Source organism: Oncorhynchus clarkii, chromosome 1 (assembly GCF_045791955.1).
Source record: "Oncorhynchus clarkii lewisi isolate Uvic-CL-2024 chromosome 1, UVic_Ocla_1.0, whole genome shotgun sequence".
Classification (NCBI taxonomy): Eukaryota; Metazoa; Chordata; class Actinopteri; order Salmoniformes; family Salmonidae; genus Oncorhynchus; species Oncorhynchus clarkii.
Window position 1 is genome coordinate 25,514,687 of NC_092147.1, and position 26,719 is coordinate 25,541,405.

A 26,719-nucleotide genomic window follows, 5' to 3' on the forward strand; every position below is an offset into this window, starting at 1 on the left:
AGTGACACCTCTTGCACTGAGATGCAGTGCCTTAGACCACTTGAGAGCACAGGAGCCCTTTTCCAGTCATTTTTTATTCCCTTTTTGTGTCACAAAGTGTAAAGAATTCACACTCCAGATCAGTAGACGGGAAACACAGGGCATGATGACTTGCGAGGCCGTGACCGGTCTCACACTCCTGTGCAGTAGGTGGCGATGTATGCAGCTTTCAGTTGGTTGCGATCTGCCAATTCAAATTTAAAGAAGAAGCCTGTGGCTGTGTTCGAGAGCATCAACACGACTGCCCATTGACTGATTTATAAATCACTTTGCGTCGTAAATAACGATTCATTATTATTTGTAGATCAGTCCGAATGTACCACATGATACATTGCGGTTTTGATCCTTTCAAATACGGCCTGGTTATTTAACCTACGTTAGGGCGCACTGTTAGCTAGCAAGCCATCATTCGTCTGTTTGGCCAAATACTTATTATTTTCCACGTTTTATTTAGAGGTATTCCCACTTGACGAAAGTGCAATGTCGTCGTGGGCACCAGGCGGCAGACGGCCTCAACCCAACCCAAATGGAGGGTAAGTGGCTAGCTAGCGTAGCTTGAATCAGCCTCATTCTTGCCTGATTAGCTAGCTAACTAGCTAGATATGAAACTACCTATAGCAGAAGTCATATCTGGAGCCTAACTAGCTAGCCAATTAACCGGATAACTATTGTATTGTGGGTGGGTGTGTGTGTAACGTTTTTAGCTTAGCTAGCTAACGCAGCTATCCACAAAGGAATGGCTAACGTTAGATGTTCAGAGTATGTGAGCAGAGTTGAGCGGTCGGAAATCGTTTTCCTACGGCACTCCACGTACTCTCCAGCGACACTGCTAAAAACTGCTCTTGCACAGGGGGGGGGAATATTGCCGCGCCAAATTCGCTCTTAAATTTTAAATCACAATTTAACCAACCCCCATCTATTTGTGTGGCTACATGGACCTACCATTCGGTTTTGAAGTATTGAAACCAACCCATATGATTTCAATGAATGTATTTTAATAAACATGAAAGGGTGACTTTAGAAGCGTTGATCATTTCAAATAGTCTTGTTACTGTACATGTTTTGTTAAACAGTATAGCCGGACAGGTAGCCTAAGAAGGAACGAAAATGAATGTAGGCTATATTAGCCTATTTAACTATTTTGTTTCATTTGCGAGTCCGACACATTAGACTGGCAGGAACATTACGATCACATAATCATTTAACGCGTTCATCATTTTTTTATGTAGTTATTGGTGTTTCATATGTTATAACGATTCGTCGATATGAATGTTATGATGCTGGTAAAGTTGTCTCGCCCGCACCTACAATGCTGGCCATTAAAACATGTTTTTTATATATATAAGCTATCTAGCTCATGGATGCAAACAATGTCCTTCCCCAAAAAGATAGCAAAACATAATCTGTTTCAGTAGTAGTTAGCTAGCTAACAATATAGCTAGGTGTCATCATCTAAAATAACCCTAAATTATAAGACACTTCTTAGAAGCTAGCCACAATAAGTATTAGCCACAATAGTGGTCTTTGCAGTTAGCCTTCAAAATATACGTATGTCATTGACAGTGATGCAAATTAATACAAATGGTAGAATTATGCCATAATTGAATAAGCCATGCTAAACAAGTTTGGAATGTTATAAAATCAACAAAAGACAATCATTTGTTAATTTGACAAAAAATCTGTTGAAATCACCCTGGATGTATTACACTTTAGAATTGCATTGGGGCATACTTATTTCACTGTACAGTCTTACCCCATGTCATTGATCCACAATCCATAGGTATCAGTCTACTCCGTGACACCCAGAGAACATTAGTGTCGTAGCTCTTATTGCGGGACTCTGAAACATCTGTGAATTGAGCCACATTTATTATCAATCTATGTGTATTGAACACTATTCCCGAGGAAAACCAATACTGCGTGGATGTTTTTGAGTCTGATAACTCTAAGGACGTTGGGGAAAAATATATTGGGTGTTGAGTAGACTGATACCCCATTTCATTGATCCTCAACTCTTAGGTAAAACTGTACAGTGCAAAATGAATGTCAATAGACACAATAGGTTGACTGGGGTGTGATGTCCCACGATAAGAACTACAACGCTAATATTTACGTAAACTCTTCACAGTTGTGTTCTGTGTGTGTCACCTAGTAGACTAATACCCTATTTCATTGCTTCACATTCCAACCTTCTTTAACATTATCTAGTCTAAATATGGTATGATTCCACCAATTGTAACCTTCTGCATCACTTTCAAAGAGGTACTTTTATTTTGAAGGCAAACCGCAAATTCCACTATTGTGCCTAATCCTTATTGTGGCTATTTTCACAACACGTAAACTGGTACATCGAGCCTCACTAGCCAGATGAAGCTAGCTGGCTGATTATAATGTTAGCTTTGGGCATCAGGGTTAAGTTGCTGACTAGCTATTTATTTTCATAAACTGAAGTTCAATTTCAATAGGCGAACAACAAGTGGCAACCGAGCTAATACTTACTCACAAGGATTCCTAAATCGTTGCTAAGAATAATGAAAATGACTGCAGGTTCTACTGGTCATTGTTTTCTGTCAGGTTGTATTGGTGCTAGCTAGGTACCAAGCTAAAGCTAGCTACCCCAGAAGTTGTGGTTGAACAAATTATGCTTTATTATTGACGCAGTATTGTAAACACGTCGTTCGTGGCCGGTGTTTACATCTTTGCATACTTTTTTTTGTACAGCTTTGACAGTGCTACTGTATCTTTTTTGACACGCAAAGACCCAGACAATGTTCCATAGTATGTATGTCGTGAAGCTAATGGCAGTGACACCATTACTGTGTAACTCCGGTAGGGCAACATCTGAAAAGTAGCCCACTTGGTAGTGTGTACCAGTGCTCGACCAGTTGGCGAAAGCCAACGACAGAGAGCGGTTGATTGTCAAGGGAAATGAATTCCATTATCTTGGCTTTAATGGATTTAGCCTTTTTGTTACTCTTTCAAATGACTGCTATATCCACACAGCAGACATTATGGGCTAGTTTAGGAATGCTGTGTTGCACGTATAGTGCAACATTTTCCATGGTGTCAATACGTCATGTACGTTATATAGGTATGCACGTCAGCTTTGACATCGGGGTGTTATAGACATCGCCCGATACCAATGTTGCCATTTTTTTGCTAATTTCGGCCGATTCCGATATGTTCACCGATATATCGTGCATCCCTACTCGGTACACATGGGACAGAGACACAGCAAGATTTATATAAATCTCTGCTGTTAAACTAAATGTTAGTCTAAAGAAATGTGACAATGTCTAGATGTTTTATATAGTGGAGATCAAGTTTATAAATTGCTGGGCTGATGAGACAGTGGATTGCACAGTCAAATGGAACAGAGTAAATAGGAATTTTTATGTCAGATTTAGCTGGTGGTTACTTGTGGAATAGACACCGGCTGAAATGCAGTTTTAACCCATCAGCATTCAGGATTAGACCCACCGTTGTATAAGTAGAATTAAAGAGAATTCTAATGAAAAATGCCTAACTAGGCTGTCTACAGTGCCTTTGAATTCACTTTTAGAAACACGAGTTTGGCCAGCGTCTATGGCTTCAGGCTCATGCAATGGTGCCTGGTGAGCAGGCAGCGGAGAATACTCTCTTTGCGCTTGTAGAGCCACTGGGGATGCTAAACACCCTTCAGGCCACTCTAGCTGGGCAGGGATGGAGAGTTTTTATTTATTTATTTTTAATTTTAAAAAAAATAATATATATATATATATATATATATATATATATATATAGCTAGGCCTGAAGTTTTTTTTTTGTTGGCAAAATGGCCCTATCAAAATGCAAAGCTCATTGAAAGAGGTAATATGTTAGGCCTATTGGGTCTAAAATCAATGATTGCCTATTGTATAGATAATAGAATGAAAATGAGCTAAACTTTAAAGAGATCACATTTTTTATTTATAAATACTTTGCTACAATGATGCAGCCAGCTACCCACCTTTTTTTTCATGTTAGCATGTGCACATAGTTCACATCATGCTTTCGGGATATGTCTTTTCAGATTCCACAATGATTCTTTAGTTGGTGACACTGCATCACCGCACTCCCACTCTTGGTCCTCCTCATCTTTCTAAGTCACCTTGATTTTGCACCTGTGTTGCACCTGTTTCTTTATGAATATATTTAGAGAACTCCATGACAGTAGCTAAAGCAAGGGGCTGTAACGGCACACAAGTGGCCTACAAATGCATTCTGGGCCAGGCATGCCCTGAGCTTGTGAAGTGAACAGTACTGGAGAGGCGAAGTCCGACGCTCCAGCCTTTGGGGGGGAAACTCGCTCTGCGCTCCAGTCAAATGGGTCAATCTCCATTCCTTGCTCCGCTCACGTACTTATGGCTGTGATGCTAATAGCTGGCTAACTGTAAATCTCCTTCAGCAGTGTTAAACCTCTTCGGCCTTTTCGAAGACCAGCACCATACCCCGTGAGAGAAGACCGGACCGACGACCACAAGGATTCTGAGAGGTAGTTAACATTGCAGCTAACAAAGGGTGGCTTTGTAAATTTTACTCTGGAGTGCTAGAGTACGCTCTGGGCGTTTTGTAAATTCAGAATGTTGTCAGATTCTCTGTTTGTAAATTGAGTGTTTCACTCTCGGAGTGTTCCCAGTGCACACTCAACGCTCTGACGGGGGAGTAGGGTTGATCAGAGTTTTCTGACCTCACAACGGCAGTCAAGCACCCAAGCTAACTGGCTAAAGTTGTCTAGCTTGCTAGCTATGTTCAGACACAAATGAGAGAACATCTCACCCTGACCATTTTACTCGCCCTAGCCAAGCTGGTTAGGCTGTTTTCATGTTAACTAGAGCGTTGGTGACTAACTGTGCTGCTAACAACAATTTATTTCCTTTTTGTTTCTGACTTTTACTGACACTGGTTATATTCGACGGGTGTTGTGCGTTCGTGAATTGATTAGTTAATCTGCGCTCTGACAGACTTAGACGAGACTGCTCTGAAATCAGATTAGATAGCCAGAGTGAATTTACGAACACACCCTAAGTTAGCTAGATAGTCTGCCAACATTCCTTGATTGACTGTTGATAAATGTTCATGGCAGGTTTTGAGGGTAGTGGACTAAACTCAACTCTACAGGACGTGTAAATGCAGGCTATTTTATTTTTATTTACTTTGTTTTGTCTGATGTCGGAGCTCCAGTCCACCCACACTAGTTGCCGCTCAACTCCATCATAAATTGTGGAGTGTAGTTGGCTAGTACCGCGGATATCAGTCTGAAACAAGTCTCTGTAAAAAAATATATATATATTAAGACACAATAGTCTCTACAAGCAGAATGTTGAATAAATAATATTTACACTTCCATTACTGGTTGTGCATGCTGCTGGTCCGTCTGGCGGTAGGTGGAGTTAGGGTATCCACAGGAAAGTGTTGTTTACCCTACATTGCCGGTAGTTTCTGTCACTTGTATTTTCAATCTGTTGACGCATTGTATGTGATGCACAATATCTAAACAATATCCGAATGTCGTTGACCAAAGCACTTTTCTAGCAATATTGGCCATATTGTGCAAGTGTTTGTCATTTGCGAATTGCATCATTATTGAAAATAAAAAACGGAAATACAAACTATACAGACCAGCGTACTGAAGGTCTGGTTGATAACAGTTCCCTGTGGATATTTTGTATCCAATTTACCTCCGACATGGGGACAAAATCGGCAGACAACCGGTAAAGTAAGTTGAAATGAAGTTTGTTTCAACATTCTGAATTTTAATGGGACAGTTCGGGAATGCTGAGCCTGCATGTTAGTGTGTAAGTATTTCACTCTAGTATTCTAAAAAGGCTAGTTTGAAGGTCATGATGCTGTGTGGTGAGGTGGCGTGTCAAAACATGCAATCAAATGGTTTGTGAATATGTACCATAATCTGCTAATGCCAAATACTTGTTATGATGTCCGCTCCATCTGAAGAATAAAGTAGGCACACCTGTGTGTAGGGTGGAGAAAGGGGTGAACAAATGCTACAAAGCCTAGTGAGGTTTTTGTTTTACGGGGGAGCTATTTTTACTGAAAGAGCACAGCATGACATGTTAATCTCTGAAGTCATACAGTAGGTCTGTACTAATATGGTGCATATGTCTTTGCCATTGTGAAAGCCACTTCATGCATGAATGTCTGTGTTACTTTCAGTTACGAGGAGTTAGACCAACAGCATGACTACTCCGGTAACAACATGGACTATGAAGGATATCAACATCAACAAAATGGTAAGATCACATTTCTATTATGTGGTCTGTCAACTAAATACATTTATTTGCCAACAACCTGTTTAGAAAATGTCTTCTCTCCCTTCTCAGCTTCTCCCAAAGTTTACAGTGCAGCTGACAAACGTAGCGCCCTCTACCAGCGGTTCTATAAGCAACTCCAGGAGAAGACACCTGCCGACTGTGTGGTTCTGTCTGTGAGCAACCAGAGCACGTGAGTAGCTCACCTTTAAGAAAATAGGGTATTTATGCGTTTTAGATTTTCCTTTCGGCAATATTTTCTATGCCCTTGTAAGGGGAGGTGCATGTGTTTCTCCAGGAGTGAGGATGGAGAATTCAGCAACTGTGGTGGTTGTGTCTGAAAAGGAATTAAAATACCCATACACCTTTTGGGGATGACTTGTGTGGGAATTTAACTGTAATTGCAAAGAAGAACTATGTATGAATGGCAACAACCTGGAAAAACTCAACTGAAGTCAATTATGAAAATTATGAAAGGTAAATGTAAAACTATTGTTTTAGCTTATCTAAACGGGCCAAATGCTACTACTGTTCTTTTTTTGTTTGTTTCTTACACACTTGCATAAACTTCCATACTACTCATGTCTGTCTCTCCAGGTTGGCTGAACATTTTTTTTTAAATCTACTTGTAGAAAACTGCCCCCCTGTTTTATGAATAAGTCGCCCCCCCCTAAGACCTTTAGTAGTTTTTGTTTTCCTTGCAATCACTTATAAATGAGTTTCTTCACATGCAGAAATTCAAACTCTCTCTGCTTAAAAGAATATAAATTGCACCATCCTCGGCTTAAAGGAGATTCACCATATCAACATCTCCTGTGAAGCCAGATTTTCGTTCAAATTGCGCCCAGTTAATTAAACTTGACTAACTCTATTAGGGATTGTTCGATATACCATAATATGCCAACTTGATTTGTTGAAGATACATATTTGGTTGATTCTTGACATAACCATCAAAAACATGAATCCAGACATTCACCACAGACACTACAGAACAATCAACAGAAACATAACACAATGTGTTATGAAAACTAAAAACATCTTGGAGAACATCACTTTTTGTTGTGTTCAAAGTGCACTCTCAATTCTTAATCTGATCATCATCGGTCTGACAGTGAATATTGTACACACTTTTCTGGAATGTGTCACGTAATACATGTTATGTAATACATGCGTATTTAACTCTACTTTTCACCCGTTCATATATTTCATGAAATGGGATAGATGAGTTAGCCATCCAAACTCATGAAACGGAATGAAGCTTTTTATATCCATCTCTGAAGAAAATGTAGAAGTTGTCCAGTTCTTGCAGCAATCGAAGAGACTGAAGGTCCATTGACCTCCATGGGTTCACTCTGCCTTTTAAAATATAAGTTCTGTTACAATGAAAGGCTAACTTGTTTTAATTTCATACTGTAAGTAGCCTGCTTTAGCACTGCTTTGGTAGCTACTTACACCTGTAAATAGTAGTAACAGGATGGAATTGCTGCCATTTTTAAATGATTGTATGCTCCCCATAAAACACTTGCCATGTCTACCCCTAGCAAACCTATTCAATTCCCTGCTCAAAAGTGTTATTGCAACACTCACATAAAATGTAACAATGATACATTTGAATATAGCCTACCAAAAAATGCCCTGTGTAGTAATAATAACACTATCGGCTGATCTTTTTCCCTTTTCTTCATAGTGTGCTATAAAGTTATGTTTTCTCAGTGTTATATAATGTAAACCCGGATGACCTATGCAACTTCCATCTTTATACTGTTAACTCACGCTCATCTTGACCCTTGTGGACACGACACATTCAACTTGCGTCTTTTGAAATGCTCATCCCTGCCTAAACGTATTGCTGATACTTTCTCTGAGAAGAAAAGACCTACAAACTAAAAACTGGTGCCAAAAGATGCTGTTTTGTGGAGAAATTTAATAAGTGCCGTGTTAATTGACAGCAGTGTTTTTACTGAAGCAGCGTTTTAAACATTCATCACAAGTGTTATGATGTGTACCTGTTGTGGGCTTTGAGACATCACTGTCCCACCTTCCTCAACATATTGTATGTTACACACACACAGTAGTGACTGTAGGTTCAATGAAGATTGTCACTGGTCAATACTGTTCATGCTCTTTCAATACTGTAGATTTATTTATGTTCATAAGCATATTTAAATACAAAATGCACATCAACAGAAATAACTCACAGCAGGCTGGATTGAATCACCTTATCACATACATTTTTATAATATTAGGCCTATGGATATTAGGCTTGGGCGGTATCCAGATTTTCATATTGCCATACCTTCCCTTCTCTCATCCCGTGATTTACGGTATTACCGGCATAGCACACAAGGGGGTGCTAAAAATCACAAGAGAAGCCCATTGGGCCTCTGTTACCAGACTACTACAAATTTGCACAAACTAATAGCGAAATCACATAAGACGCTTTTAGTATATGCTAACGAGCGAAAAATGAACAAACTAATTGCAAATCCAGCACAGTTATACAAGCATAGCTCATAGCTACAGAATGTCAATTTCGGGTGAGTGTTGACATTTACAAGCAAAAGTGAATGAGATACATTGTTCAAATGAACAAAGTTGTGATACATGCTTTTCTGAAGGGAGAGCAGCATGTGTACACGGAGCACAGGGGAGAAGAACGCAGGAGAAAAGCTATTAGGAAGCACAGGGGAAAAACAGCAACTGTACAGAACTCATCCAGAGCTCTGACTACTGACAGAAAGCTTTTTATAAGATATCTGATGGCAAACATTTACTAGTGAATTGCATAGAAGTGTAACTTCACCTCGTGTGCTGCGCTACAGAGACTCACCGATATAGAAAGCTATGGACTCACTAGCTCCCATTGTGCTATTTACAAACAAACACATGACTGGATCAACTTTTCTGGGGAAGTATGGTAAGCTTCATAATGTGACAGGTGAAATGATGAACGCATTCTGCTTTATCTCCTAAAGTATTGTACAAGTTGACTGCAGGTATTAACAAACAAAAAAAGTACCTACAAATATTCAAATGTATTGATATTGCATGGTTTTTTCCAAATACCCCCAGTATACGGTATACCGCCCAAGCCTAATGGATATACCAGGTTATCCTGCTCTTCACTGGTCACTTAACTACACCTTGATAGGAGTTGTGATTCAGTTGAGGTGTCTTTGTGGTTGATTGAAGCCAGGCCTGGACATGCTGCCACAGCACAGCGGTGCTGCTCTCCTCTCACACGACATGCCTGCGCACCCCTCGTTTGTGTGCAGAAGTCAATAACCAGCTTTCTTCTCTTCTTTCAAAGGGATTACCCCAAATCTATAGGCCACTGTTTGCAGGACCGTGGCCTCTCGGTGGAAATGATTTACCTGCAGGCGGAGTCGGGCCTGACCCGGGCCCTACAAGATGTCCGCTCCGACGGTTCCCCCTTATGTATTCTCGTCGAACAGACTAACGTAGCTCTGTCCTCGTGCACAGTAATCATATTTTCAGAATCCCTCAAAAGTAAGTCCCCCACAGTCACCTGGCCCCTTCTAACTAAACAATTAAAAATGTATCTCTAAAAGAGCAACAATACCAAGTCTCTCACTCCTGATAAAACCTATTTTAATTTAGATAATTTAAGGGTGATATATAATATTAGGCCTATGGTGATTTTAGTTTAATTCTGTAGTTGAGTACTCAGCAGTTCACATTTGACCCACTCATCAGAGCCTCTCACATTAAACTTAATATTAATTTAGGTTTGAAATAATACTGACATATATACAGTACCTGTCAAAAGTTTGGACACACTTACTCATTCAAGGGTTTTTGTTAATTTTTACTATTTTCTACATTGTATAATAATAGTGAAGACCACTATGAAAAAAAAATATGGAATAATGTAGTAACCAAAAAAGTGGGAAACAAATCAAAATATATTTGAGATTCTTCAAAGTAGCCACCCTTTGCCTTGACAGCTTTGCACACGCTTGGAATTCTATCAACCAGCTTCATAAGGTAGTCACCGGGAATTAATTTCAATGAACAGGTGTGCCTTGTTAATTTATGGAATTTCTTTCCTCCTTAATGCGTTTGAGCCAATCAGTTGTGTTGTGACAAGGTAGGGGTGGCATACAGAAGATAGTCCTATTTGGTAAAACACCACGTCCATATTATGGCAAGAACAGCTCCAATAAGCAAAGAGAAACGACAGTCTGTCATTACTTGAAGATATGAAGGTCAGTCAAACCAGAATATTTCAAGAACTTTTAAAGTTTCTTCGCGTGCAGTCGCAAAAACCATCAAGCGCTATGATGAAACTCTCATGAAGACCGCCACAGGAAAGGAAGACCCAGAGTTACCTCTGTTGCAGAGGATAAGTTCATTAGTTACCAGCCTCAGAAATTGCAGCCCAAATAAATGCTTCACAGAGTTCAAGTAACCGACACATCTCAGCATCAACTGTTCAGAGGAGATTGCGTGAATCAGGCCTTCATGATCGAATTGCTGCAAAGAAACCACTACTAAAGGACACCAATAAGGAGAAGAGACTTGCTTGGGCCAAGAAACAAGAGCAGTGGACATTAGCCCGGTGGAAATTTGTCCTTTGGTCTGATGAGTCCAAATGTGAAATTTTTGGTTCCAACCGCCGTGTCTTTGAGATGCAGAGTAGGTGAACGGATGATATCTGCATGTGTGGTTCCCACCTTGAAGCGTGGAGGAGGTGTGATGATGTGGCGGTGCTTTGCTGGTGACACGGTATGTGATTTATTTAGAATTCAAGGCACACTCAACCAGCATGGCTACCACAGCATTCTGCAGCGATACACCATCCCATCTGGTTTTGGCTTAGTGGGACTGATTTGATTTGTTTTTCAATAGGATGTTGACCCATCACACCTCCAGGTTGTGTAATGGCTATATAACCAGAAGGAGAGCGATGGAGTGCTGCATCAGATGACCTGGCCTCCACAATCACCCAACCTCAACCCAATTGAGATGGTTTGGGATTAGTTGGACCGCAGAGTGAAGGAAAAGCAGCCAACAAGTGCTCAGCATATGTGGGAACTCCTTCAAGACTGTTGGAAAAGCATTCCAGGTGAAGCTGATTGAGAGAATGTCAAGAGTGCAAAGCTTTCATCAAGGCAAAGGATGGCTACTTTGAAGAATCTCAAATATAAAATATATTTAGATTTGTTTAACACTTTGTTGGATACTATATGATTCCATATGCGGTGTTTCATAGTTTTGATGTCTTTACTATTATTATACAATGTAGAAAATAGTAAAAATAAAGAACCACTTGAATGAGTAGGTGTGTCAACTTTTGACTGGTACTGAATGCACGTATCAGTCACACTAGAAAAAGTATTAATTGCTTGATATAAATCCTCAGGAAATGTCAAACTAGCAGATGACAAAAAAAATTACATTGTATTATTTATATATATATATATATTTTTAACATTTTCATGTCTTTTTAAACTACTATTGAATAGTTTCTTAAAGGTGTACTATGCAGCATTTTATATCAGGCTTAATACCCATGCCGATATATCCTCCAAACCACGGCTTCTCAGACATTATCACTTAAATCATTTTGATTTCTTTCAACAGGAAGAAGCTGTTTGTGTACATTGAGGGTGGCCAGACCGTCCACTTACCAGTGAACAAGCAACTTTTACAGCTTCAAATGATGTTCAAAAAATGTTTTTGTCTCAATGATGTATTACTTTAATTTGACCTATCCTAGACATGTACTAGGTGGATACATCATGTAAATTATATAGCCTAAGGCATTTATATCAATAATGGTAGTATCTAAATCATAACAGCTAAATCATGAACAGGCCATATGCTTGTATTTCTTTAAATATTATCAACAAATACTATTTAATAAGTAAAATCGTTATTGTACTGTTATTTAATATTAACTTTTTCCTGTTCAGCACATGTGTGGTTATGGACCTATATAATATAAAAAATGTTCTCTGGAACTGAAGTACATAATCCTCAACTCTCAAATGATCCTCAAAGATGCCTTTCCTTAATCCACATACAATGTTATCCTTGAAGCGATACTGCATGTCATGCAAAATCTGTATAGTGAAATAATACTGTGTAGTTAGTTACCCATTTGTGCATAAATACTAACCTTTTTCAACTTTTATGCATAAAACATACCAAAAAATACATATTTGCTGTACATCAAAGTAACATTCACCTTATCAAATATATAATACCAGTATTCAAAGTATATGTATTAAAAACATTGTTTAAAATGTGTTAATTTATTACTGATTATTACATATTAATGCAATATGAACTGTTTTGAACACAAATGGCATTGCATTTTCACTCAACCCCAAAGTAAAACCCCATATCAAAATAAACTTGTCTGAAAGAAGTGGGACATATCAGAGCAAGACCTCCTGTATGATTAACTTATGTAATGTCTTAACTTTTAACCTTCAAACCCCTCTACTAGTCCACCGCAACATGCCCAAGGACCATGCCATGGACTTTGTGATGGCGGAATATGGCCGTGGGCTTGGGGAGCGGATGCAGCAGAAGGACCCTGCAGCAACAGGGGCGCGGGCGGCCGAGCTGGTGGATGACTACCTGGAGAGAGAGAAAGTGGAGAGGCATGCTGTGCCCTCTGACACCCGCCAGCTGCTCTTCTTCCTGGCCGAGGGAGTTCACCTGTACCCCGAGGAGCTGAGCACCATTGCGGAGTATCTTCGCAATCGCCAGGACCATCTGCAAGGTGCAGCCACACAACCATAGTGTCCATAGTCTTTATGCACAGTACAAGCGTTTTATTTAGGACAGCAAATGAAATCTCCTTTTTTTTCTAAGAATTTATGTGATTGTTCGTTGTCTCTAACTACACCATACATTGCAATTTGTTAATGGAAATACAGCATTCTTAGATACTAAAGTGACAATGCTGAGTTATAATTTGTCTATTTTTAGGATGTTATACACTCCTATAAAGGGTTGTTCTAATGTTTTCTCTTTCCCAGCCACGTCTGAGACTGGTGATGGCCCCCGGCCTGAGAGGAAGAAGATGTTGCCTCCTGGTTTAGGTAAACCTCCACCGCTGCTACCCACCCCCTCAGGCCCTCATGGCAGAGAGCCACCCCCTGGGATGGGAGAGCACCCTGTCACCCCCCTCATGACTCCAGGTGAGTTACCATTCACGAAAATAGAAATGTTCTGCAGGGCAGATGGGATCGATATCAGATGGGAATGTTAAAATCAATCACTCATGAGTCACTTGTTATGGCTATGCTTGTATATGTAAGTGTTGAGTCTCTGATCTGTTTTCTTAGGCTCATACCCCAAGACCAAGCCCCCTCCACTGCTGTCCATGCACCAGGGACAGGGGCTACCTCATCGTCCCACTCATGGCCCCCACGGTCCACTACCTCGAGGACCCCCACACCACCATGGGCCCCCTCCCCCCCGAGGGCCCCCTTCAGCCCGTGGTCTTCCACAGAGTGGCCCCATGCCCCCACACGGCCCCAGAGGAGCCCCACCATCACTGAAGAGCCTTCACATGGGACCCCAGCCTGGGCTGCTCCCCTGTCCAAGTTAGTCACATGCTTTACTGTTCTACTATTTCATGCCCTTCACGTGTCATCTTAGGTTAGGCTCACTAAGAGCCTTGGACCAGAGCATCAGAGTGTACTTAAAAGCAGCGGGTGGCAGTCCTATCGCCTCGGACCACAAAACATCAGACATTATTTTATTTTAATTTCCCAATGCTTCTACATGTTGAATTGTCACTGTTCTTCAACACCAAGCACATTGTTGACTGCACGGCCAACGTTTGTTCTAGAGTTTTCCCTCTTGTCGTCTTAGGCAGGGGTCAGCAACACATTACAGTACAATACAACAGTAGCATTTCTATAAAATGTCAATATCCACAACTATTGTACATTTAATCCAATCATGTTCCTGTCTCCTGTCTGATCAGGTGGTCTGCCTCCACACCCTAACACACCCAGGCGCTGAGAGAAGAACACCTCTAGACCACCATGGACAGACAGCAGAAAGCATTAGCGCTGATCAGGAAACACTGTCATACTGGCCTGAGGAGTGGGATCTCCTTCAGCTCAGTGCCCTGCTGCTGCTCTCTCAGGACCCCACACTACCACTCCTCATCTCAGAGCCCTGTATAGATAGTATCTGCATCCATAGTTTAGCAAGCTGAAATGGAATGTTGGTTTTATTTGACTATTTGGGAGTTCAGAGCTCAATTTTTATGAGTGTTTGAGTTGACCCACAACGATGTTCAGGAGCCAAGTCAGAACAAATGACTTTTTTTTTTATTGCATTCTCAAATTCTTTGTTTTTTTTTCATTTATCTGTTATTAGTTTTTATCTGAAAATTGGCTATCAAATATTATAATAAACAATAGATTAAAGGCAAATCAATCTCATATCTTTTGCGATCATCTCATCACACTCAATGGTCTGTCTTTGGATTTTTCCTAGGAGGATATGATACCAGTATGCGATCAACTTAAGAACATAGTAAGAAATTCATGGTAAAGTCTGCACCTGTTGTATTTGGCGCATGTGACAAATATAATGACATTTTAATCTCGTGATAAATATGAAGGTGATATGTTCAGGAGTAGGTCTGAGCATGTGGTTATCGACTTCAATATTTATTTAAAGTAAATTGGTAATGATACTGGAGTAAAATTAGCTAGTTAACAAGAACAGAACTCCGTTTCTTAGGCTCTATTTTAAAATATTTTCTACAGGTGTTTTATTAGAATAAAACATTCCATTGTAGCTTTTTAAGTTGGCGGTCTGAGAGAAATGAATGCTGTTTTAGAGAACTTAATGTTAATTCCTTTTTCTGTGTTATCTCCCATGATCAAATAAAAAATGTAGCACCAACCATCACTCAGTGTTTAGGACAGTATAAAAGGTGTGACTAAACAGTTTCTGGCAGCTGTTTCCTATTGGGAACCCTCAGTATAATGTACCCATGAAAATTAAGAAGTTATTGTGGAGATGTTTTTTTTTACATACACAGTACTATATAAAACATGAGATACTGTGTGTATCTAAGCCAACCTTGGCAGTGGTCTGATGTAACTTCATACAATTTGTAGTACTTATCACTAGATGGTGCTATAGATCCATTCAACTATCATTATCTTTGAAACCACTGCATCGCCAATATCAAATGTGTTTAGTCTTCTCTGACATTGAAAGGCTACAATCAATTTATTTGAATCAGAAGTCCCAGTTATGTTTTCATTGTTTTTGCCACAAGCCTGTAATGTTGTTTTGCATGAGATTGTTTCCTTAGTAATTACTTATTCTGTGTCAGTTTAAGCGAACGAAGCACCTCACTGAATTGATTATTAAGATTAAAGGAAATAATCTTGTTACTGAAAGTGTTCTGAGACAGATAAAGGTGTCAGACTTTTTGAAAATGAAATCAATTTCTCTTGAATTCAATTTTCATCCATTTCATATTGCGCTTCATGTCAAAGTGTACACCATTGAGTTTTCTATGTGGGCATACGCAATAGATGTCTAATAACAGTAGTGGTGGCTCTATTCAAAGTTTGAAATAAATAACTATTTTCAGAGAAATGGCTGATATCCTACAACAATGCTGAGAAAGAAAGACATTGTCGGCTAAGAATCAGACAGTATATGTATTTCCAGTACATTGTCGATTGTACAATGCTTGCAAAGTGAAAATCAAATATCGATCCCGTTTGTTTTGTCCTTTGGCAGTGTGTGTCTTACAGGATGCACACATCAAATCAAATTGATTGGTCGTGTACACAGTATAGCAGACTTAGTGGGTGCAGCCAAATGCTTATGTTACTAACTCCTAACAATGCAGAAAAATGTCAAACGGTACACAATTATTTCTGTTTTGAAATGTCGGAACAAATCCAATTAATTCGATCATGGTTAAGTTGTGTTAGTATGTGGTTGTGTTAGGTGATTGTGATGTAGTGTTCTGTTTAGGAGTGAGTGTGGCATACAGTCACTGTGAGTGGGTGGACGTGTGTGGTCAGGCATGTTCTCCAGTTGTTTTTGTCTCCCAACTCCTGATCACAGGCCCTCGGCTGCAGCTGTGAAGAATCCATCGACTCTCAAAGTAATGGAGAACTGTTTATGCTTCATTTCACCAGCTGAGAAATGTTGATTGGAGCTTTGTGGGAGAAGGGAAAAACAACATCCTATAAATCAGTTGAATGGCTAGACTGAAACATGGATAATCAGACAGACAGATTGTATTCAAACGGTTGATCTGTCAATCTTTTTGCACACATACCGAGAACTTCTTACCCATGTCTTTGCACATGTAGCCTATGTACAGTAAGTAATCACGTTGAGAAAACTTAGATGCACAGCAACACCGCCCTCCCGTAAAGCCTTATACGTTTACTTTCTACTTCTGCGTTAGCTTCACAATTGGATATCAATCAAAATGTATCACTATGACTATTCCTGGCACCACTGTGTCAGAATTCACAGGATCTGATCTGCAGTTGGCTCTTAATGGGACTTGTTTCTAAATTACCTTAACCCCAAACTGGGCCTGTGTGTGCTGCTGAGAATGAGATCTTCATTAGGATCCTCCAGCTCTGACCCCCCCCATCGCCACAGATGAGTGCCAGGTAAGCACTCTAACAGCCAAACATGTTGATAATTAGACCCGTTATTGGAAGGTGTTATCACAACAATTAACACTCCAATGTGTGGGTATCTATGGGTGGGGTTGAGTGATTTGGGGTAGGTGGCTTTGTGTCTAGATGAAATCCCCCTTCTCATTTAAATGTGACTAAATGCCTATGAGAAAGCCTCTAGATTCTGATTGAGCACAGTTTTGTATGGTACATTTCATTTAATGGTATTTAATATTGAGGGGAAACGTGCTATAAGTCTGCATGTATTTGTGTATATGTGGTATGTAGTGTATGCATGATATTAGTCACCCACTCTGACGCAGTAAAGAGAGATAAAAGGCCATGTATTTAGTGTTTCCATCCATTCTTCAAGAGATTTCTCTTTTTCTCCACTGTGTATTTGGCAAAAACGTGCTCCTCTTTCTCTCTTTTTTTCTTTACGTTTTTGGTTGGCTTGGCTGTGCCGCTGTTCCTTCGTTCCTCAGCATCAGGCCCCTCTGCACAATGGGCTTTAATTGGGTTAAGTTTGTCCGCCACAGATAACATTTATTTCTGTTGAGAATAAAACAAATTGCTGGCGCTAATGGCAATGTTTAATGTAGCTCTTTTTATTATGGATGGAGGAAATTAGGAGACGACTCCCTACAGAGAGCTGATGTCGTGGGAGTGTTGCAGCTCATCAGAAAATCATTTTCACTGGAGTGCTGTCATCCTTGCCACTCCCTCCTCTTCCCCTTTTCACTGGCTGCCTGGCCCCTGCATAAGATAAACATACGCCAAAAACACACATAACACAGTATGGGAAGCAGAAATCCCATTGAATGTGTATTAACACAGAAGTCAAGGATTTAATTAAATATTCTAGGTGGGGGGAAAAGATGAGGAAAACAGTTATTACTTAATAAATGGATGACATAATTGATGTACAGTACATGGATGCATGACTATCCCATCAACCAGGACCTGTCTCCACCCCCATCCTCCGCCAATCTCCCCCCATCATCATTACCATTATTGTGCTCTGGTCCATAGTGGCCTGCTCATGTAGAGCAGCTGAAATCACTCCTGCAAACCCACCAAACTGTGCTAGGGAACCTGAACAATGGTATAACACAAATTCCTCTATGCACATTTGGCTAGAGTTTAACACAGTCAGAGGAGAGGGATGAATCCTAATAGACCAAAAACATTAAATTAAATATTGGTAAACAAATGTTTATTTTCCCATGCATATTTATTAAAAAGATACTAGAGGCTAAATGTTTTCTATGCTCTCACCTTTGTGCTCATCATCCACACACAACGCTAACGAGACAAAAGCTTTGCAGTATTTAAATCAGTTATGTATAATTATTTCCTATAAAAATAGCTTATCTAGGGCATAACCAATGAGATGTAACATTGTCTGTGGAGGGGGGACGTAGCGGAGCTGGCAAGAGTTCAGCTGAACAGAACAGAACAGAGAATCCGCTGTAGGCAACATAAATATAACATGAACTCTCCAGGCTTGTGACAGTACAATGTGGGAGTCTTTAACAGGGCTTTCTGGGGCTTCACTAGGCAGCTAGTCTACTACACAAAGAATATAAGGCGTGAGTCAGTGAGTCAATGAGTGAGTGAGTATGCTGTTTCCATCAACTGGGTTGTCTATGATTTGTGTGACACATCCTAATGTGTCATCATTAAACGTGTTACCAATAATCAAACAACATTTCAAATCAAGGAACAAACACAGTGATGTCTGTATTGTAAATGTGATTGAGTAAAATGCACATTGAAGTCACATCTCAAATGTTGTTCTAAATCAGCAGGTCCTAAACTAAGGATCGCCTTGATTCGAAAATGGGGTTGTGGGAGATTTTCCAAAATCCTGAAGGAGAGAATATATACAAAAATACATAAATAAATAAAATATATAAATTATAATATCGTATTTGTATCTCAATAGCATTGTAATGTGGTTAACCTTAAAAATCGAAATTAAAATTATTAAAATCTAAAAGATATAGTTAAATCAGAGAGCGCCCTTAATATCATGGGAAAAGGCAGCACTTGAATTATTCCCAAGGTGAATGGCTAGGCTGGCCAGGCTGGCTACGCTATGAAACTACACACTATTACAGAGACGTTTATATTACCGGCCGCAATTGATATGGTGAAAACAATGTGTGGGGAGGCAGATGCAAAGAAACTCACATCAAAACCTTTGTCAGATAACACTTAAACAAAGAGTTTATGCTATTGCTAGCAATCAAGAGGAAACTGACTGAACGACTCCAAAACTCCCCAGCTTATGCTCTCCAAATGGACGATAGCTGTGAGGGCCGAGATGCCCATGCATTGGCTTTTGTTCGCTATACATGTCAGGTGATGCTATTCACGGACATATTGTTTTGTCTCGTGATTCCCGAGCATGAAACTGCACAGGGGGTGTTCAGTGTGCTGCGTGGCTATATTGACGAAAAACCGATTCCATGGGATCAAATGGTGGGCTTTTGCATGGATGGGCCTCTGCACTCTAGTTATGAATGTGTCTCCTTCATCAATATGGACGCATTGTATGATACAACCACTGAGCTATAATGGATAAACCAAGAACAACTGGTGGCAAAAGAGCTGACCACAGAACTCGGAGATGTACTGCAGCACCTAACTTTGATCGTAAACTACACCATATCACATCCACTGCGCGCATGCCTGTTTGCAAAACTACTGTATGTTGAGATATGGGATCAGAGCTTGGCAAAGTTCTATTTCACATTGAGGCTTGGTGGTTTTCGAGGGGGAGTGTTGGAAAGATTTTTCACATTGAGAGAGGAATTTTTGTCATTCACAATGGATTATTTTATTTTTTTACTTGGTTGAATTTCTGTGTAATGAAAAGAAAAAGTCTCTCCTTGCCTATGTAACAGACATATTTTGGAAACTGAACAAACTGTATGCAACCATGCAGGGGAAATACAAAAACATTATACAGATGAGTGACCGTATCAGTGGATTCAAAGGAAAGAGTTCTTATTGGAGAGAGTCTTTCAAAAGCTAGCAATGCCCCCTTCCCTCGGCAGTGCATGTTTCTAACAGAAAACAGTATCAGTATCACACGAGTGATGACTGCTCACCTCCAACACTTGGAAGAGCACTTGAGGACCTACTTCCCAATCCATTTGTCTGGGATCCTTGCTCAGTTGACATGCCAGTAAGTGAAATCGAACAGCTGATTGAGCTGTTGATCATTTGACCGAATTCTGCAGACAACGCATTCACGTGTCACCACGGAGGAGTTTTTGTTCCTGACTCGAAGTCAAACCCTGCTGTCTCCCTCTGAGCATTATTTCTACGTTTATAACAACTGAGAACTGGGAACTTGGAATCTCAGACTTCTGACTTCAGTGCGTTCAAGATAGCTGGGAACTCTGGAAAAAATAAGCTCCAACTGATAAAAATTGTTTTGAACAGTCATCCAACTCGGAATTCCAACTCGGGAACTCAGGCCTCTTTCTAGAGCTCTGACTTTCCGACCTGAAGATCACTGAGGTCATGATTTGACATTGTATTTTTCAGAGTTCCCAGTTGTCTTGAAAGCACCATAAAACTCATGGTACCCTTCGCCAGCTCATATCTGTGTAATGCTGGTTTTAATGCCCTCTTTTGCATTAAAACCTAATATCGATCCAGATTTGATGTGACAGCAGAGATGAGGTGCACACTGTTGACCACGCCCCCTGACTTTGAGAAGCTCCGACGCGACATGCATCAAGCACACCCATCCCATTAGTGGTGGTGAGATAAGAGACATTATGTCTGACTAATTTGCAATTGACTGTCATAGCCCCACATTAAAGGTATGTGATGGTGAGTTGAGAAGACAATCAGAAATACTGATGAAAAAAAATTCAATTGACTGCCATAGCCTCAACTTAAAAAGTTAACATTTGCCGTTAATACATAAAAAAAAATCACATGGTTGGGCTCGTGTGAATTTTCAGAAATCAAAATGGGGTCGTGGAACAGAAAAGTTTGAGAACCCCTGTTAATAAATGTATACCTACATGTGTCTACATTCTACATTTGATTAAATCAAATGCACATTGGAGTTGCATCTCACATGCTGTTCTAAATCAATGTTATCCTAATATACATGAATTAGCCATGTAGAATAGATGTCTCCAAATCAGACTGGTTTTCTTCCACAATATCAGTTAAACAGAACAGCACTAGGTACAGTGCCTTCAGAAAGTATTCATACCCCTTAACTTATTCCACATTTTGTTGTGTTATAGCCTGAATTCAAAATAAATAACTTTTTTCCCCACCCATCTTCACACAAAAGTGAAAACATGTTCTTAGAAATGTTTGCAAATGTACTGACATTTATATTCAGAAATATCTCATTTACATAAGTATTCACACCCCTGAGTCAATATTTTGAAGGAGCACCTTCGGCATGACTACAGATGTGAGTCTTTCGGGGGTTCGCCTCTATGAGCTTTCCACACCTGGAATGTGCAACATTTGCCCATTATTATTTTCTAAATTTTTCAAGCACCGTCAAATTGGTTGTGGATCATTGCTAGACAATCATTTTCAGGTCTTGCCATAGATTTTCAAGCAGATTTAAGTCAAAACTGTAACTCAGCCACATTCACTGTCTTCTTGGTAAGCAACTCCAGTGTATATTTGGCCTTGTGTTTTAGGTTATTGTCCTGCTGAAAGGTGAATTAATCTCCCAGTGTCAGGTGGAAAGCAGACTGAACCAGGTTTTTCTCTAAGATTGTGCCTGTGCTTCATTCCACTGTATTTTTTATCCTGAAAAACTCCCCAGTCATTAACTATGACAAATCAATCAAATCAAATCAAAGTTTATTTGTCACGTGCGCCGAATACAACAGGTGACCTTACAGTGAAATGCTTACTTACAGGCTCTAACCAATAGTGCAAAAATGTATTAGGTGAAAAATAGGTAGGTAAAGAAATAAAACAACAGTAAAAAGACAGGCTATATACAGTAGCGAGGCTATAAAAGTAGTGAGGCTACATACAGACACCGGTTAGTCAGGCTGTTTGAGGTAGTATGTACATGAATGAGTAGTTAAAGTGACTATGCATAGTCAGAGAGTAGCAGCAGAGAGTAGCAGTGTAGCAGAGTAGCATAGAGTAGAGTAGCATAAACAGAGAGTAGCAGCAGCGTAAAAAGAGGGGTTGGAGGGGGGGGGGGAGACACAATGCAAATAGTCCGGGTAGCCATTTGATTACCTGTTCAGGAGTTTGGGGGTAAAAACTGTTGAGAAGCCTTTTTGTCCTAGACTTGGCACTCTGGTACCGCTTGCCATGCGGTAGTAGAGAGATCAGTCTATGACTGGGGTGGCTGGGGTCTTTGACAAATTTTAGGGCCTTTCTCTGACACCGCCTGGTGTAGAGGTCCTGGTTGGCAGGCAGCTTAACCCCAGTGATGTACTGGGCCGTGCGCACTAGCCTCTGTAGTGCCTTGCGGTCAGAGGCCGAGCAATTGCCGTACCAGGCAGTGATGCAACCAGTCAGGATGCTCTCGATTTTGCAGCTGTAGAACCTTTTGAGGAGCTCAGGACCCATGCCAAATATTTTTAGTCTCCTGGGGGGGAATATGCTTTGTCGTGCCCTCTTCATGACTGTCTTGGTGTGTTTGGACCATTCTAGTTTGTTGTTGATGTGGACACCAAGGAACTTGAAGCTCTCAAAATGCTCCACTACAGCCCCGCCGATGAGTATGGGGGCATGCTTGGTCCTCCTTTTCCTGTAGTCCACAATCATCTCCTTAGTCTTGGTTACAAGCATACACATAACATGATGCAGCTTCCACCATGCTTGAAAATATGAAGAGTGGTACTCAGTTATGTGATGTGTTTTCCCCAAACATAACACTTTGTATTCAGGACAAGAAGTTAATTGATGTGCCAGATTTTTTGCATTAATGCTCAAGTGCCTTGTTGTAAACAGGATGCATGTTTTCAAATATTTCTATTCTGTACAGGCTTTCTTCTTTTCACTGTCATTTAGGCTAGTATTGTGGAGTACCTACAATGTTGTTGATCCATCCTCAGTTTTCTCATATCACAACTCTGTATCTGTTTTAAAATCACAATTGGCCTCATGATGATATCCCTGAGCAGTTTCCTTCCTCTCTGGCAACTGAGTTAGGAAGGACACCTGTATCTTTGTAGTGACTGGGTGTATTGATACATCATCCAAAGTGTAATTAATAAATTCACCACGCTGAAAGGAATATTCAGCGTCTGTTTTTTTTATTTTTACAGATCTACCAGTCAGTGCCCTTCTTTGTGAGAAAATGAAAATCTCCCTAGTATGTGTGGTTGAAATTGTGCTTGGGGACCTTACAGATAATTGTATGTGTGGGGTACAATGATGGGGTAGTCATTCAAAAAGGTTTACCTCTATTATTGAACACAGAATAAGTCCATGCAACTTATTATGCGATTTGTTAAGCACATTTATACTCCTGAACTTATTTAGGTTTGCCATAACAAAGGGGTTGAATACTTATTGACTTATCACAGTTCAGCTTTTCATTTTTTATTAATAAAAAAAAAAAATAATTCCACTTTGACATTATGGGGTATTGTGTGTAGATCAGTGACACAAACTCTCAATTTAATCCATTTTAAATTCAGGCTGTAACGCAAAACAATTTGGAAAAAGTAAAAGGGTGTGAATACTTTCTGAAAGCACTGTATATAACTAGATACATTACATTTCTCTTCTATAATAATGATAATGAATCATTTTGTGGGTGCTTATATTTGCCTGATGTTCCTCCATAGCCCAGGGTAGTGGGAAATCAAAATGACAAGCAGGATATTCATATGTCCCTGCCTTGTTACTGGTAAACCAGATATTGTCTTAATGAATTTCAGCCACATGTCTATTTGCCTTAATTTAAGGTGGTATATGCTCTATAAAAGCAAATCCGACCGAAGATGACAGAGGGTGTAATCGCTTGCTATGTGATTCAACAATAAGACTTTTTGAAACCATTCATGTCTCGGCTGTCCTTGACCTTAAGGAGCTTGTAATGTGGGCTATTTTCTTCCTTTGTATTTATCTGAGAATAAGGGACCTGCGGAGAGCTTTCACCCCTGCGTGCCAGCGGCCTCTCTCTGGGACGCCACTAGCGCTTTAAGAAGCGGTCTCCAGGCGTGCGCTCATTTCAGGGGGAGTTCAGACGAGACAAGAGGGGCCCCCACCTCGATGGGGGGTCAATTTTAAAGGCCGCTCCGTCTCACGACGGGGGGTGAGGCTCAATCTGCGGGACACCCCGCTGGTCAAGACTGGGAGCCCACCAAGTTATCCATGACAACGCCCGGGCAGCTCTAGCTCGGTCAAAGAGCACTGCACAGGAGAGAAAAGAACAAAGCACCATGTGATTTAAAATATTTTTCTGTCTCTTATTGGCAACATGTCCTTTTTCTGTATGGGACAAATACACAGATTGTAGACCTAGTCTGAACTGTAAGTAACCTTTATAGGCTACTCAAAACGAATTATGTTTAGATGAGGGTTCAGCAGCTTGCCCCAAGAAATAAATCCTGACATTATGATTTCCTTTAGTGCTGAAAACATATGGCTCTGTAATAGGACATTTCCGAGGGTTTACTGTGAGGGCCACGGGAGAATGACTGCCCCCTCTCTTATTGAAGCCACTGAAGTTCAAGGCCGACTGTGGTATTGCAGGCATTGTTAGCAGAAAATTAGATCCCCCATTAGATCCCCCATTATATACTTTTTTAGTGAATGGAAAAATTGCAACCTTCGTGGTGAATCTTTGTGTAAATAAAAAATGGTTTAGAAGATAATCATGTGGCGAATAATTACTATGAATTCACCAGATGTGTCCTTCAACAGATTGTTGTAAAATCGCACGAAGAAGAATTTTAAGGATGATTTAGTTGCTAATGGCAGCCTGTAGTACCCCAGTTGGACTTTAACTTGAGTTACTCAGTGAGAGGGAGCAGCACTGAGCTAGCCTTCAACATCACTTCCTGGAGTCGCTTGTAGGGGAAAATGTTATTGTCTGAAGAGAGAGCCTTGAATTGTACACAATATGCATCTTTTCTCCCTCTATCTTGGTTCAGGCAAGTGACTGTGACCTCCTCCTCAGACCAATTGGCAGAATGCCCAGGATATGATCTGGAAGTTAAGATAGAAGACATTGCTCAGTTCCTTGGGAAACTGAGCCTGTGCGATAACAGCCAGTCAGCTGTAGGAACCAACCCTATGAACGATGCTTATGTAGCTTTTTTGCAGAGCAGTACATAAGAGGACTGAAGAGACCGCCCTGGCGGAGCTTGTGGCAGACTTGTACTTTGTACATGTGTTTGTTTTAACCTCCAGTCAGCTGATAATAAAAAGTAATTCATTTAAATTGACTTCAGGTGTCCCTGGTGTTGAATATCCACCACAATATTGGTGTCATGGAACAGGATCAGTGAATTCTACCTGTGGAGCATCCCAGTGAAGCTCTGCGAGAGAACATCGGTGGCGCATTCCGTGTGAAGGTGTAAGGGACATTACCGTCTGATCAAAGATGATGTGGACCTGCCCAGACCAGACTTTTACTGTGATCTGCTCAGGGGAACCTGATCTGCGAACCTCTGAGGGACACATTTACTGAATTTCAGTAAGTAAATTTAAATAGATTTGTCTAAAAATAATCAAACCAATTAGAAGAAGGCTAGAGTGAGGGCAGGAAAACCATGAATTACACTTGTCTGTAGGCATTTATGAGAAGTGTCTACGTGGTCAAATTTTAAGATAATAAATTGTGGAAATGGTCAGGGTTTAGCAATAATTATGACTTTTTGACTGCTAAGTAGTGATGTTGACAAATACTTTACTCATTAAGGGACAGATCGAAATGTACTGGGGGGGAAGGGTGATCCAAAATAGGGGAGGATTGTCATCCTTTTTTTTGCTTCGGAGAGTGTTTTGTGTTTATTTAGCAGGGGAGGGTAGTGCATATTTTCCCTTGTTTACATTTGCTCTTCTGCTCATATTTTCCCTATAAACAATGGCTTTACTTACTTTTCTGCTCATACTTACTCTTAAATACTCTTCTGCTCGTATTTTCCCTATAAACAATGGCCTTACTTACTTTTGATATTACCCTATAAAAGTTTAGAAAGGTTTGTGGTACAAACAGTGTCTTAAATAATCCTCCTCCTCACCTCGACCCCCCCTCCAAAAAAACAACAACAACTAAATAATACTTATCCAGTTGACCTTATCCAGTTTATTTGATCCATTTTAGAGTAATAAGGCTGTAACGTAACAAAATGTGGAAAAAGTCCAGGAGTCTGAAAAATGTACGAATGCACTGTAATATGCTTTGTAATATGCTACACATTGAAACACAAGGAATAGTTTTTGTAATTTGTTATAGACACCCTAAAGACTCTGGCAAGTGCGCTAGTGAAGTGTCACTCTGATCATACCTGCACATCATGGTTCACCAGTTGCCCCAAACGTCTAAAGAATAAGCTACCAGCCAAACAAGCTTGTAAGAATTGTACTCCCTCCTCGTATTCATCTGGAGGTTGAGCATTTCTTTGACTCTATCTCTGTAATGTGTCTGTATCCATGTAATTGTATATGTAAGTCCCCGACTTTAATGTGCAATCTCGGTCACAAATCTTTCTATTGTTCAAGAATCAATGGTACACTACCGGTCAAATG

General features: G+C 40.2%; 1 protein-coding gene across 2 annotated transcripts; it reads left to right on the plus strand.

Annotated features, from left to right (window-relative positions):
• Nucleotides 1-347: 347 nt before the first annotated feature.
• Nucleotides 348-15,935, plus strand: LOC139392992 (nuclear receptor coactivator 5). Of its 2 annotated transcripts, none has more exons than XM_071141416.1 (9): nt 348-572; nt 4,469-4,552; nt 6,232-6,308; nt 6,399-6,519; nt 9,637-9,836; nt 12,805-13,083; nt 13,343-13,504; nt 13,652-13,912; nt 14,299-15,935. In XM_071141416.1, exons 1-9 carry the CDS (start codon nt 520-522, stop codon nt 14,334-14,336), a joined length of 1,275 nt encoding a protein of 424 aa, XP_070997517.1. In that variant the 5' UTR covers nt 348-519; the 3' UTR covers nt 14,337-15,935. The 2 variants fall into 2 exon arrangements, with proteins under 2 accessions (XP_070997517.1, XP_070997439.1); XM_071141338.1 differs by having other exon boundaries at nt 366-572; nt 4,466-4,552; nt 14,299-14,755.
• The last annotated feature ends 10,784 nt before the right edge of the window (nt 15,936-26,719 follow it).

What these genes read in the sequence shown, in the direction of transcription:
- LOC139392992 (XM_071141338.1), top strand. Translation starts at nt 520, where the DNA reads ATGTCGTCGTGGGCACCAGGCGGCAGACGGCCTCAACCCAACCCAAAT. An exon ending in GACCACAAGGATTCTGAGAG is followed by an intron (nt 4,553 to 6,231) that starts GTAGTTAACATT and finishes TGTTACTTTCAG; the next exon opens with TTACGAGGAGTTAGACCAAC. An exon ending in TCTGTGAGCAACCAGAGCAC is followed by an intron (nt 6,520 to 9,636) that starts GTGAGTAGCTCA and finishes CTTCTTTCAAAG; the next exon opens with GGATTACCCCAAATCTATAG.